Here is a 12,241-nt window from a genome sequence, read left to right on the forward strand (position 1 = left end):
CATGTGACAAAGAGCAGAGTGGTATCTGGCCTCAGCCCCAACCTCCCCCAGGGCACCCGACCCTGACTTCCTGGAAGCCCCTGCAGCTAGCTAGCATGCAAGCTCAGGGAGCCCTGAGGAAGGAAACCTGGCCCTGCCCAGCAGCTGCCACCACGCGGGTGGCTGCAGGAAAGCAGACTGGGCAAGGGTCCCCGGCCTGAGAGAGACTGGTGTGGAGAGAGGAGGGGGCCGTGCTTGTGGCTGGTCCTCCCCTGTGGATGGACCATGGTCTTCATTCTAGCGGGACTCTCCACTTCCTAGCACCAGCTGACAGAGCCGCACCCTGCCCGCTGAGGCTGCCTTACCCAGGCCGGGCCCTGACAGAGCAGGGAGTGGTGGGCCCTCCAGGGAGCTGGGATAAAATGGATGCTTCCTTGAGGGAGCCCTGTGCTTGTGGACAGTGTGGAAGATGAGAATCCCAGAGCCCTGCTTTGTCTACAGTGGCTCCCCTGGACTTGGCCATTTGCTGACTGCCCAGAGTCCCCAGGCCATGGTGGCCTTCTTAAATGACTGACCATAAGAATTGGATGCCCAGATGTCCACTGCCAAAAGATGGCAGCCCCCTCTATTTCTCACCTGCTTGCCTTCCTCCAACTGCCGTCTCAGCCACACTGCCTATGGAAAGCGCCCGCCCAGCCACAGGCCTCAGAATGGCGGATTTGTGAATGGCCAGAAGTCCCTGTCGATCTGCTGATGGCAGAGGGAGGGGAGCCCTGTCTCAGGAGTGAGGCTGGACTGTTGGCCTCCAGGAGTCCCGCATGCAGTTCAAACTTCAGTGAGAAGTCTCGGCATGCCGCCACAAGCTGGGCTTCGAGTTTGCAGGAAAGCCAGGCTGTATGGGGCTGGCTGGAGTCTCAAGCGCTGAGGGTGCAGAGTGCCTGCCTTCAGAGTCTGGCTGAAACAGAACCCTTGCTACTCTCCCCAGGCCCTGCCCTGGTTTGTTCTAGAAGAAAGGCCAGCAGTGTGGGCACACAAGGACCGGAGACCATATCTATGTTCTAGAAGCACATGAGGCACACTGCTAGGGGTTCCTAGCAGTGTGAATGAGGCAGAGAGGTGGGCTTCAGTCTCGTGCCAGTGTTCAGGCCAGCTAGGCACAGCAAAGGAGGGTGTCATGCCTGGCCTAGCAGTCAAGCTGCAGCTGGGCTCCAGGGAGCCTGAGGACAGAACTGCGATGGGACTGGGTGGTATGGTCAGGAGGCAGGGACACTCTGCTCTGGGCCTCCTTGCGGAAGGCTGAAACAACCTTCTCTTTCCTAGGGTATCACTGGTCCTTCCGGCCCCCTTGGCCCCCCAGGACCCCCAGGTTTGCCGGTGGGTATCTGGGAGAGCGGGATCCCCCCGGGGTTTCTGGGGTGGTTGGGAGGTGGGTGCTGAGGATTGAGAATGGCAGGAAGCCACGCAAGATGGCTGGCTTGGGCCCTAGGTAGATTGGTCTGTGTGCCTGATGTTGGATCCCAAGGGGCAGAAGCAGGAAGTGGGAGCCCTAGTTTCTTAGGGGAAGCAAGGAGAAGAAAGCCCATCTGAGCCCTGCTTGGGAGTGGAGAGCCATCTGTAGGTGTGTGGGGATGGTGAGCCACCGCAGCTGGCTCTCCAGCACTGCCAGTCTGGTCAGGAGGACCAGCCAGCCCGGGCACAGAGAGTTGGGAACTAGCCTCTTGGCATCCCAGCTGGGCCATCCTCCTATCCCCAGGAAGGCCGGCCCTCCAGAGACATTTCCACAGCCTTGCACCTCTGCCCACCCCGGCCCCATCTATGTAGGCTTGGCCCTCAAGTGGCCATGGTGGCCCTGCCCCTGGCCCCTGCCGGGCACTGCCCGGGCTGGGGGTGCGTTCCTAGGCAGTGCAGGCTGGGAGGCTGGGCAGGACCCGGGCCAGGGCTCCCTCTGCCTACTCACATTCTGGCCTTTGGTTTCCACAGGGTCCGCCAGGTCCAAAAGGTGCTAAAGGCTCTTCGGTAAGTGACCTGCCTTGATGGCCCATGTCACCCAGGTGCTGCTGAGGGGGGCAGGGTGTGCATGGCCTAGAGTGAGCGCTGCCTTAGACACCCCTCCCCCACCCCACCCGCTCTTCCCGTCTTTCTCCTTTTCCTTCTGTTACATTGCGCTGTGTTATTGGTGTTCTTTAGTGTCATCTTTCGGTTTAACAAAACAGCGTGTTCCTCCACTTACTGGTGTTTCAAGTTCATTATTTTGCTTGCGCCTCTTTATGGGGTGCACAGCAATAAATTGATCTCTGTCAACAATGTGTGTAATAATCAAGCCAGAGCAGTTAACATTGCCATTTCCTTAAACATTTAAAACAAGTTTTTGAGCTCAGGGCCTCGTGCTTGCTAGACAGGTGCTCTACCTCTTGAGTCATGCCTCCAGCCCCTGTGTGCAATAGTTCATACTACTTTTTTTTGTCGGTCATGGGGCTTGAACTCTGAGCCTGGGCCCCGTCTCTGAGCTCTTCAGCGCAAGGCTAGTGCTCTACCACTTGAGCCATAGCACCACTTGCGGTTTTCTGGGGGTTCACTGGAGATGAGAGCCTCCGCTGTGTGCACACGCAGCCTTTTGGGTGTGAAGGACAGACATCTCCTGCTGGGAGCCTGCTTGCTTCTGTGTCCTTGCTGTGGATCTGGCAGGACAGGCGGGCCAGCAGGTGTGATCTAGCGTGCTGACTTCATTCCTGACGATCAGAGGTGGTGGTGCGGGTTTTGTGTTTTGAAGAACTTCCACACTGTTTTCCTTAGTGGCTAGGTGGGGCAAATTTACATTCCCTCCAACCCAGTTTGAGGAGTTCCTTTCCCAGCATTCTTTTTTAAAAACAAAAAAACAAATGAGTTTCTTTTTTTAAATTAACTTTAAGTAGTTGTACAAAGGAGTTACCATTCAACAAAAAAGTGTATGGGCTGGGAGTTTGGCCTAGTGGTAGAGTGCTTGCCTAGCATGCACAAAACCTCGGGTTTGATTCCTCGGTATCACGTACATGGAAAAAAGCCGGAAGTGGTACTGAGGCTCAAGTGGTAGCGCTCTAGCCTTGAGAAAGTCCAAGGACAGTGCTCAGGCCCTGAGCCCAAGCCCAGGACTGGCAAAAAAAAAAAAAAAGTTTATAAATACAATGCATCTTGATTGATGTTACCCCTTCCAGCATTGTTTTACATATATATATTTTTTCTGTTTTTTCTTGAACTTGGAGCCTGGGCACTATCCCTTAGCTTTTTCCTTCAAGGCTGACACACTACCACTTGAGCCATACCATCACTTCCGGCTTTTTGATGGCTGACTGGGAAGAAGAGTCTCACAGACTTCCTTCCCACGCTGGATTTGCACGTCCATCCTCAGGTCTCAGCCTCCTGTGTAGCTGGGGTTACAGACGCAGGCTGCCAGCAGTTATCAGCCTTTTCATTACAGACATTCTGACAGGTGTGAGGTGGAATCTCACTGTGGCTTTGCCTTGCATTTCCCTGATAGCCAAAGGTTGCCGTGGAAGGTTGTTCACACACACACATACACACACACACACACACACACGTCTTCTCACCCGTTTCTCCTCTCTGGTTTCATAGCTGAAACTTCCTCCCTGCCACGGAGGTGCTGGCTGCCCACCCCGCCCTGCTTCTGAGACCCCGCCGGCCTTGCTCCCATTCACTCGTTCCCAGACCACCCTGGAACTTGAGGGCCACATTGCATCTACATGTCTTGATGACCAAACTCTGGTTCTCTTCTCTTTCCCTAGGGTCCAACCGGCCCCAAGGGAGAGACAGGTCACCCCGGGCCCCCTGGCCCTCCCGTGAGTAGCCTGGGAAGCCAGGGTGGGATGGGAATGGAGGGTGTGCCAAGGGCCTCCCTGGCTCGCACCTGGGAAGCCTCATTGAGAGGAAGAGAGGGAGAGAATGCACTTGTGTCCATGTACACATGTGTGCTATATATGTGAGCAGTGTATGGATTCATGCACACATCAGTACATGTGCACACACGTATGTGTGTCTGTGTATGTACAAGCATGCACGTGTGTGTGCATGTCTGTGCACATGTGTTTATGCATCTGTGAGGTATGTATGCGTAGGTGCTGTATATGTGTGCTTTGTGTACGTTTGTGAGCATGCATTTGTAGGTGTGTTCATGGTCAGTGCATTGTGCTCGGATGTGTGCATATCGCACACATGCATGGTGCATGGTGCATGGGCTGTGCGTCGTGTATTGATTTGTGTGTGGGCTCTCTTGTGTGGTAGCACATATATACAAGCATTGGTATGGGAGGGGTGGTGTGTGCAGTCGTGTATATATGCACGTGGCGGTTGTGCTTGTGTATATACTGGCTGTGTACACATGCTGATTGTGTGTAAGTGTGCATTTGTATTTGTGCACATGAGTACATGTGCGTGTGTGTGTGTGCCAAGAAGGCCCTGATGCACAACATGAGGCCAGCCTGTGGTGTGTAGCCTGCGGGCCTCTGGACTGCACCTCTCCTGGCGGGCCCCCCAGAAGGCAGTGTTTTATGTGGCTCTGCTGTGCCCAGCCCCAGCAGACTGCAGAGTTGAAAGACGGGAACCCTGAGCACGTTCTTCAAGGCTTGGCCATTAGTCCATCTCAGCAGAGAGCAGGGGGCACAGCACAAAGCCTGAAGCTGCCCAATTTGGCTATGGAGAAGAGTCCGGAGGGATGGGGCCTCAGCGCAGAGGAGTGGGGAGCTCGATGCGGGGAGAACCGGGAAGAGTGGATAGGCCTGGATTCCCCAGAGATGGGGAAGAGGGAAGAGAGTAATGCCGAGATGTCCTGTGTCCTTCCAGTCTGGCCCTCAGGCCTGAGGGAGCCATGCCTGGTCTCAGGACCTGCCCCGTCTTCCTCACCCACTCCTGCCCTCTTCTGCCCCCAGGGCCCTCCAGGGGAGGTCATCCAGCCACTGCCCATCCAGGCGTCCAGGACACGGCGGAACATCGACGCCAGCCAGCTGCTGGACGACGGGGCTGGGGAGAACTACGTGGACTACACGGATGGCATGGAGGAGATCTTCGGCTCGCTCAACTCTCTCAAGCTGGAGATTGAGCAGATGAGGCGGCCTCTGGGCACCCAGCAGAACCCCGCCCGCACCTGCAAGGACCTGCAGCTCTGCCACCCCGACTTCCCAGATGGTGAGGGACCCGGGTCGGGTGGGCTGGCCCACGCTGCACCGGGACACCAGCTTCCTGTCTGCTCCCTTGTTAACGTGTGGCGGGTGACGCGTCAGGGAAGCTGGCAGTGCTGGGTCCCTTCCTGTCTTAGTGGGTTTCTGGCGGGTACCTGCCTTACTCTGAACACTGAGAACACTTCCCCCCGCCCCCAGGGAGGACAAGCAGACACACCAGTGCCTAAAATGCCTTTGCCAGGCACATACCAGGCCATGAAGTGAGGGTTAGCGTCTGAAGTAGCACGAAAACACACATCGTGGCCAAATCAAGCAATAACATGCGGTTAGCCTGCCCAGCCCGGCAGCAGGCGCGTTCTGTGTTCACCCGAGGGTGAGCCGGGAGCACCCCCAGGAGGCTGTCACCAGACGTCTCCCGCTGTGGCCCACCCTGTGCCTGTGCTGACCTGAGCAGGTCTGGCCACGTCTCTTATGGGCTGGGTGGGAAAAGCAAGATACAGTTAGAAGGGAGGAGGCCGTGCAGGGCTTTTATGGCCCTGGTTTAACTGCCAGCCTGGACCCTCGAGGTGGCTCTGCAGCCATCTGGGGAGCTGTGCTCATGAGTGGCCCTCACTGTCTCTGAAATCCAGGCGAATACTGGGTTGATCCCAACCAAGGCTGCTCCAGGGACTCCTTCAAAGTCTACTGTAACTTCACCGCCGGGGGCTCCACGTGTGTCTTCCCAGACAAGAAGTCGGAGGGGGTGAGTACCTGTTTCCACACAGAGTCCGCTCTCCACGTGGACAGACTGAGACACGGGCTGATCTGCCTCGGACTCGAGCACTCTTCCACAAGTAGTCTTTTCACGGGAAGAAGAGCTGCTGCAGCCGCCTGGCTGGAGGCCCCAGTGTTTCCCCAGCTGCCCTCCAGGGCACGTCACATGGGGTCCCAGCAGGACCCAACCGGGCCCTGAGGGATTGTGGGGGCAGATGTGGTCAGGGGACCTGAGGTGTCTTCTAGAAGCTGCTGTCTGAAGCCAGCTTATTTTGTGGAATATAACCCCAAGCCTCCAGGCTGCGGACACGTGTTTGCTTTCAAGTCTGATAAGGGAAGAAGTTGGGGCTGGAGAGCTGGAATTGACTCACGCAGTCTCCACGATGGCTCCGTGGCTGGGATCCAGGTGGGGTGGGGGGTGGGTGACTGTGGCCGTCCGGGCAGAGGTCACTTGAAAGACAGGCAGAGAGAACAAGACCTTGCCTGTCACCAGCTATCCCACTCTTCAGGGCACCTCTAAATCCGGGGACAGCCCTGGCCATCACCTGCTGTTTTCTGGAGGCCACCCAGGCACAGCTGTACTCCAGACCACAACTTCCTAATTGCCTCTGTGCAGAGAACAAGCAGGCTTGTGCAAGAGGGAGAAGCATTAAGTTCTCCCCAGAGCGATTGCCTCCTTCCTCCCTGAGTCACACTGCAAATGCTGGAAGCACTACACCCCCTTGGGTCTGCTCTGCTGGCAGTAGTAGGAGCCAGAGGAGGGCGGCAGGGAGGGGCTGGTGTGCACTCGTCAAGATCTGGCCCCAACCTGATGTTTTCTGTTCTGACACCTGCATTCCCAGCTATGAAGGCTGGGCATGATGGCTTACCTTTGTTGTTCCTGTACTCAGAGGTCTGGAGGGTCACAGCTCAAGGCCAGGCAAGCCTCTTCCTGTCTCCATCACTAAAGCGGGGGACGGTGGTGCATGTCTGTCGGCTCAGCTATGTGAGAAATATAAGGAAGACTGGCTCACACCTATAATCCTTGCTACCTGGGAGGCTAAGACCTGAGGATCGCAACTCACAGACAGCCTGACAAGAACGGCTGACTCTTATCTCCAAGGAACTACTCAGAAAAGGCTGGAAGTGGCACTGGGGCTCAAGTGGTAGAACGCTAGCCTTGGTCAAAAGGAAGGTCAGGGACAGTGCCCAGGCTCTGAGTTCAAGTCCCAGGGCAGGCGCACACATAAAAAGGAGGCCTGAGATCTAGGCTTCATGGGCAAAAGTAAGAGACTCTATTAGAAAAATAAAAAAGCAGAAAGGATTGTGGGTATGGTTTAAGTTATAGAGTGCCTGCCTAGCAAGCACAAAGCCCTGTCCCCAGACTCCAGTAGCAACCAAAGAGAGACACAGGCGCGGAGTATGGGACCTGCGCTGTGGTTCTCATTCCTTCCCTCTGGCCAGAGGCCCAGACTGGAACCCAGTTGTCAGAGACCTTTCTTCCCCTTGAGCCTCGCTGTCCTCTGTAGGGGCCCCCTGTCCTCCCCTGCAGCTCTCCCGGCTCTCCCATGTGTAGCCCGGCCAGGCCTCCACAGGCCGGGTCAGGGCACATGACCCCAGGCGTGCAGACACTCGCTCTGGGATGGCATTCCTCCTTGGACTTGGAGCAGGTTTGAGGCAGGAAGCTGGGACACTGGCCCCTCCCCAGACCTCGCCCACCAGGAATCCACCCTGAAGGGCTGGGCTTGACCTTAGTGAGGAGTGAAGGGTTGTGGGTGGGTGGCAGCCCAGACACCCCACCCTCCTGTGGGTCCCCTTTTCTGGCTGCCGTGCCACCAGTCCAGCTCAGAGTTGGAGTAGGCCGGCATTTGATATGGATTCAGACCTCTGTCTCCTCCTGATAAGCGCCTTTCTTAGGTCCCGGGCAGGTGTCTTGGGGACCCAGTCCGTCCAAGCTGGGTCCCTGGGACTCTTTCCTTCCACAGTTATGGGGCTTCATGTCTGGGAAGGGACCCCATCCCTGCACCATGCATGCTAGAGGGGCGCTTGGTCACCCTTTCATTCCCCAGCACCCCTAAGCCCACAGCTTGGCCTGCTCTGGGTGTTTGCACAGTGCCTGTGTCACTGCACACATAAACACACCCCACGCTTGATGCAAATGTAGAGACGATGCGCGTGCATGCATGCACACACACATGCATATACACACACAGTGGGTTTGGTTGTGTCACAGTAGCCAGAGGCTGTAGAGCCTGAGCTGGAACCCACAGAGGTGAGGATGGGGAGGGATGGGTGGTCACACCCAGCCGGTCACCCTCCTGGCAGCCTTTACTTGTTTCTCAGCAGTCTCTGGTGCCAGGGACACTGCAGGCCGGCCGCATACACTTCTGCTGCCCTGTCTGGCAACGTTGGTCCTTGCCTGACAGCTGGACAGCCTGAAGTTGTCCTGACCCCCTGTGACGGGCTGGTCCTTTGTTCCCAGCAGGCCTTGCTCTCATGGGAAGGCAGGGTAGGGGGTTGAGATGCTGGGAAGGTTGCGAGTCCTGTGGAGGGAGCAGTAACCACCCTTCGTTCTGTTTCTCTCCCTCCCCACCCTGGCCCCCATTGTGTAGGCCCGGATCACTTCTTGGCCCAAAGAGAACCCGGGTTCCTGGTTCAGTGAATTCAAGCGCGGGAAACTGGTAAGGTGGCCTCCAGGCCCTGGCGGCTGTCACTCCAATCCTGCCGTCTCCTATCTTACAGAGTAAAATGGCCCGCTGGCCCAAAGAGCAGCCTTCTACCTGGTACAGTCAGTACAAACGAGGGTCCCTGGTAAGTGGCCGCCGGTGTGGCCTGTCTGCGGCTCGGCCTGGCGCTCGGCTGGCTCTGCACGGGACTGGTCGCCTGCCAGGGCACTCCGGCTCTTTTGCCTCTTCTGCCATGGCGCTTCAAGTCATGTGACTGCGTGGCCTCCTGCCTTCTCGCCCTCTCCCTCCACCTCCTGGCCAGAGTTCCTTGCAGCCCTGTGGCAGTAGCAGGATGGCTGTCTGAGATGTGCAGGGCCCAGTGGCCCAGACTGTCAGCACATCTGGGCCAGGCACGCGGGGCAGGTTAGGTGCATCTAGACACTGGAGCGGGAGAAATTTTCCTGGGGCAGCCCGGAAACCTCCAGGCCACCGACAGTTCTACCCACGAGGTATTTCCAGTACTTGTGGGGAGTGTGTCCCCACAGCCCCTCCAGAAAACAGCACAGAGCTCCCATGAGGACGCCCCCACACCAGGGTGGATACAGGTCTGGTCCTCCTCTGTGAGGCCGGGCATGGCATCCAGGGTCCTCCAGGGCCCCCTGGCGTCACGCTGGGCTTGTGTCTGGGCGGACCTGCACGGCTGTGGGCTCTCCTGCCGAGATGAAGGACGGAGACGCCATGCTCTGCTCAGCCCAGACCTTCCTCGTGGCCCCCTCCCTAGAGCTGATGGGCAGCCTGTGGCTTCTGCGATGGCAGCCCGGCCCCTGGCCATAGTCATGGGCCCCAGCCCCGCACCAGTCCAGCCTCTTCAGGGAGGGCAGATTCCCTGAATCTTGTGGACCCAGGCCCATGGCTCCTGCAGCCTTCGCTCTGCCGATCCCTCTGGAAGTCCTATTTCCTACCCTCGGGTCCTCACCAGCATCTCCTGCCCTCCTGTGGGCTTCCGCATCCAGCCCTACCCAGGCACACTGCAGGCCTGCGCTGTCTGTGCCCACGGCTCCGCAGGCTTCCCTGTCTGTCTTCTTGTCCCTTTCCTGGCTGTTTCCCTCTCCTCTGCCTCATTTTGCTCTCTTCAGAGGAGACCGCCGGCATACAGAAGGACCCAAGCAACCCCTCTCGGGGAGGGAAGTCCACTGAGCAGGGCTGAGGGGGCGGGGGGGGGCAGCACCCAGGGAACCAGGCCGTCGGCAGCGGGTCTTGGCTGCCATCTTGACAGTTACCACCCAGGCTGGGGCCTACCTTCTCCCTCCATGGTGGCTTCCATCTTATAGGAGGCCCCCACACAACCACTCCTCTCCTGCTGAGGAATGGGACCGTTCACGGGAAGAGAGGTGCAGAGTTCTTCAGACAAAACAAAGCACAAGCCCAGTGCGTCTTCAGCTCATCCACTGTGTCTCTTGTTCTCTGGACCTCACAGTGGGGGAACAGCGTCTGGAAGCCCCTTCCAAGACTCCCACCCTGCCTGGGTCGTAGGCTCAATGCCATGCTCTGGCCCCTGCCCCCCTCAGGGCAGGGACTCCTCCCAGTCAGTACAGGGGGCTAGGGCCTTGGGTCCTTCTGTGTCCAGCGCCACTCCCTGCTGCCTGGCCATGCTCCTTCTCCAGTCAGTCACGTTCCCTCCAGGAGCTCCGGTGTCTGCGTACTGGTTAGTACTCACCTTTCCTCCACAGGTCCGGCTGTGGGCGCTGCTGACGCTGTGTCTTGAGAACCTGGCCTGTGCCAAAAGCATGGGTTTTCCCGGGTGGCCTTCCACCCGGTAGGGTTCCTAATCCAGCCATCCCTACTTCTGCTCTAATCCCACTCACCAAAAGGCAGGCTGTGAGGTCCTCTCCTGAGGCAGTGCAGGCGCTGCTTCCTAAGTGTCCGGGCAGCCCCTGGCCAGGCTGGAAGCCCGTGTCGGGTGTGTTACCTCTCCCTGGTGCAGGCCTTTCCTGGAGCCATGCCTGTGGAGTGTGGCCCAGCAGGCAGAGGCTGGGCTGCGTCCTGGAGCTAGGGTGCTCCGGGCAACATGGAGTGCGTCAGGGAGCTGTGGGTGTGCAAAGCACATGCACAAGTAGCGAGTCGTCTCTCAGGAGGCGGTGCCCAGCCTCGGATGCTGGAGAGGTCACGCAAGGCCCTTTCCTGAAGCTTTCTCCATGTGTGCTGTGCGCAGTGGAGCTGTCCAGTGAGCGCCCTGTCACTGGAGCCTGGGACTGCCCTGGTACCAGGCTGCCCTGGCACCGGCAGTGGCTGCAAGACGCTTGCTCTGCTTCTGGAGCCTGTCCCTGGGAAAGGGAACGGGAGCCATGCCAGCTGCCCTTCCAGGATTCCCGAGCCTCCATGGGGGCCCTGGGTCACCCCCAGCACAGCTCCGCTTCAGCCCTTGCTCAGGGGCCTGTGTCACCCCGCGTCTCCTGTGCCCTCTAACTCCGGAGTCCATCAGCTCTGTGGCCAGGGCCTTGTTGCGCTGAGTGCCCTCCTATTCACGAGCCCACGAGCGTCTTCCTCTGCCAGCCTCAGGCACAGTGACGGGACATTGGGGTCCACTGAGGGGGACAGATGGACGCCAGGCCCCCGGGGGTCAGGGTCGGCCCTGTTACATAGGACGCAGTGCAGATGCCTGCGGTGGTAGGGCCTCTGCGGCTCCTGCCAGCAGTCAGCCAGACTCGGGGAACCAATCCTGTCCCCTGTCCCCAGCTCCCTGACTTCACGGAGAGGATTCAGAGCCCCACCCCTGCCTCTGCCATCTTAATAGAAGGTCTAAATTCTTTGAGGATATTCAAGCCAGGCCAATTGCAAGGCCATGCCCCTGGCATGGCGGGAGGAGGTTGGTGGGCCGAGTGAGTGACAGGAACAGCCCCTCCTTGCAGAAAGTCTCATGGAGCCTCACCAGCCACTGCTGTAGGCAGTGGGCACGGGAGAAAGCAAGGGGGCGCTGAGCAGCCCTGCCAGGCTTCCATGTGAGGGAAGAGTGCTGAAAGGGGGGGCGTGCGGCCGGGGCCAGGCTGCACTTGGCACCCCCACCCTACCCCACCCCAGCCTTCTGCGGAAGCAGGAAACAGCTCGGCACATTGAGCCTGGAGTAGCAGGCCAGCCCGGCAAGGGGCAGTGGGCAGGTTGAATCCCTGAGGAGAAGGGACGGACGTGGTCCTGCTGCTCCCAAGGGAGGCCCCTCCCCGCCCAACCCCCACCGTGGCCTCCAGCCTGCCAGGCGCTTGTTTCTGGATCTTTCCCTGGGAGGAAGCGGGGTGGCGGTGTGGGCTGCATGGTTACTGCTGTGAGTTCCCTCCCTGCTGACCCCCTCCCTGTCTCCAGCTCTCCTACGTGGATGCGGAGGGCAGCCCTGTGGGCGTGGTGCAGATGACATTCTTGAGGCTGCTGAGTGCCTCTGCCCAGCAGAACGTCACCTACAACTGCCACCAGTCGGTGGCCTGGCAAGACGCAGCCACGGGCTCCTACGACAAGGCCATCCGCTTCCTGGGCTCCAACGATGAGGAGATGTCCTATGACAACAACCCCTACATCCGCGCCCTGGTGGACGGCTGCGCCGTGAGTGTCCCCGGGTCCCCCACACCCGCCTCCTGGGGCCTGCTCAGCGCCACACGATCTGTGGGTGCCTGTGTGCCGGGCCCTGGACGCAGCACCCAGGCCAGGCCA

The 12,241-nt window shown here is 58.8% G+C and overlaps 1 protein-coding gene across 2 annotated transcripts in view; it reads left to right on the forward strand.

Annotated features, from left to right (window-relative positions):
* The window catches only part of Col5a1 (collagen type V alpha 1 chain), a 127,559-nt gene that overhangs the window by 111,739 nt on the left and 3,579 nt on the right, over nucleotides 1-12,241 (forward strand). Inside the window, exons 59-65 of one of the 2 annotated variants that reach the window (XM_090330902.1) lie at nucleotides 1,300-1,353; nucleotides 1,960-1,995; nucleotides 3,759-3,812; nucleotides 4,899-5,154; nucleotides 5,777-5,889; nucleotides 8,492-8,560; nucleotides 11,900-12,133. In XM_090330902.1, coding sequence (XP_090187028.1) covers nucleotides 1,300-1,353; nucleotides 1,960-1,995; nucleotides 3,759-3,812; nucleotides 4,899-5,154; nucleotides 5,777-5,889; nucleotides 8,492-8,560; nucleotides 11,900-12,133 — 816 coding nt within the window. Of the gene's footprint in view, nucleotides 1-1,299; nucleotides 1,354-1,959; nucleotides 1,996-3,758; nucleotides 3,813-4,898; nucleotides 5,155-5,776; nucleotides 5,890-8,491; nucleotides 8,561-8,621; nucleotides 8,691-11,899; nucleotides 12,134-12,241 lie in introns of both variants that reach the window. The other variant, XM_090330903.1, reaches the window with a different exon arrangement.

This window comes from Megascapheus bottae, chromosome 3 (genome assembly GCF_031878675.1).
Source record: "Megascapheus bottae isolate mThoBot1 chromosome 3, mThoBot2.hap1, whole genome shotgun sequence".
NCBI classification, from domain to species: domain Eukaryota; kingdom Metazoa; phylum Chordata; class Mammalia; order Rodentia; family Geomyidae; genus Megascapheus; species Megascapheus bottae.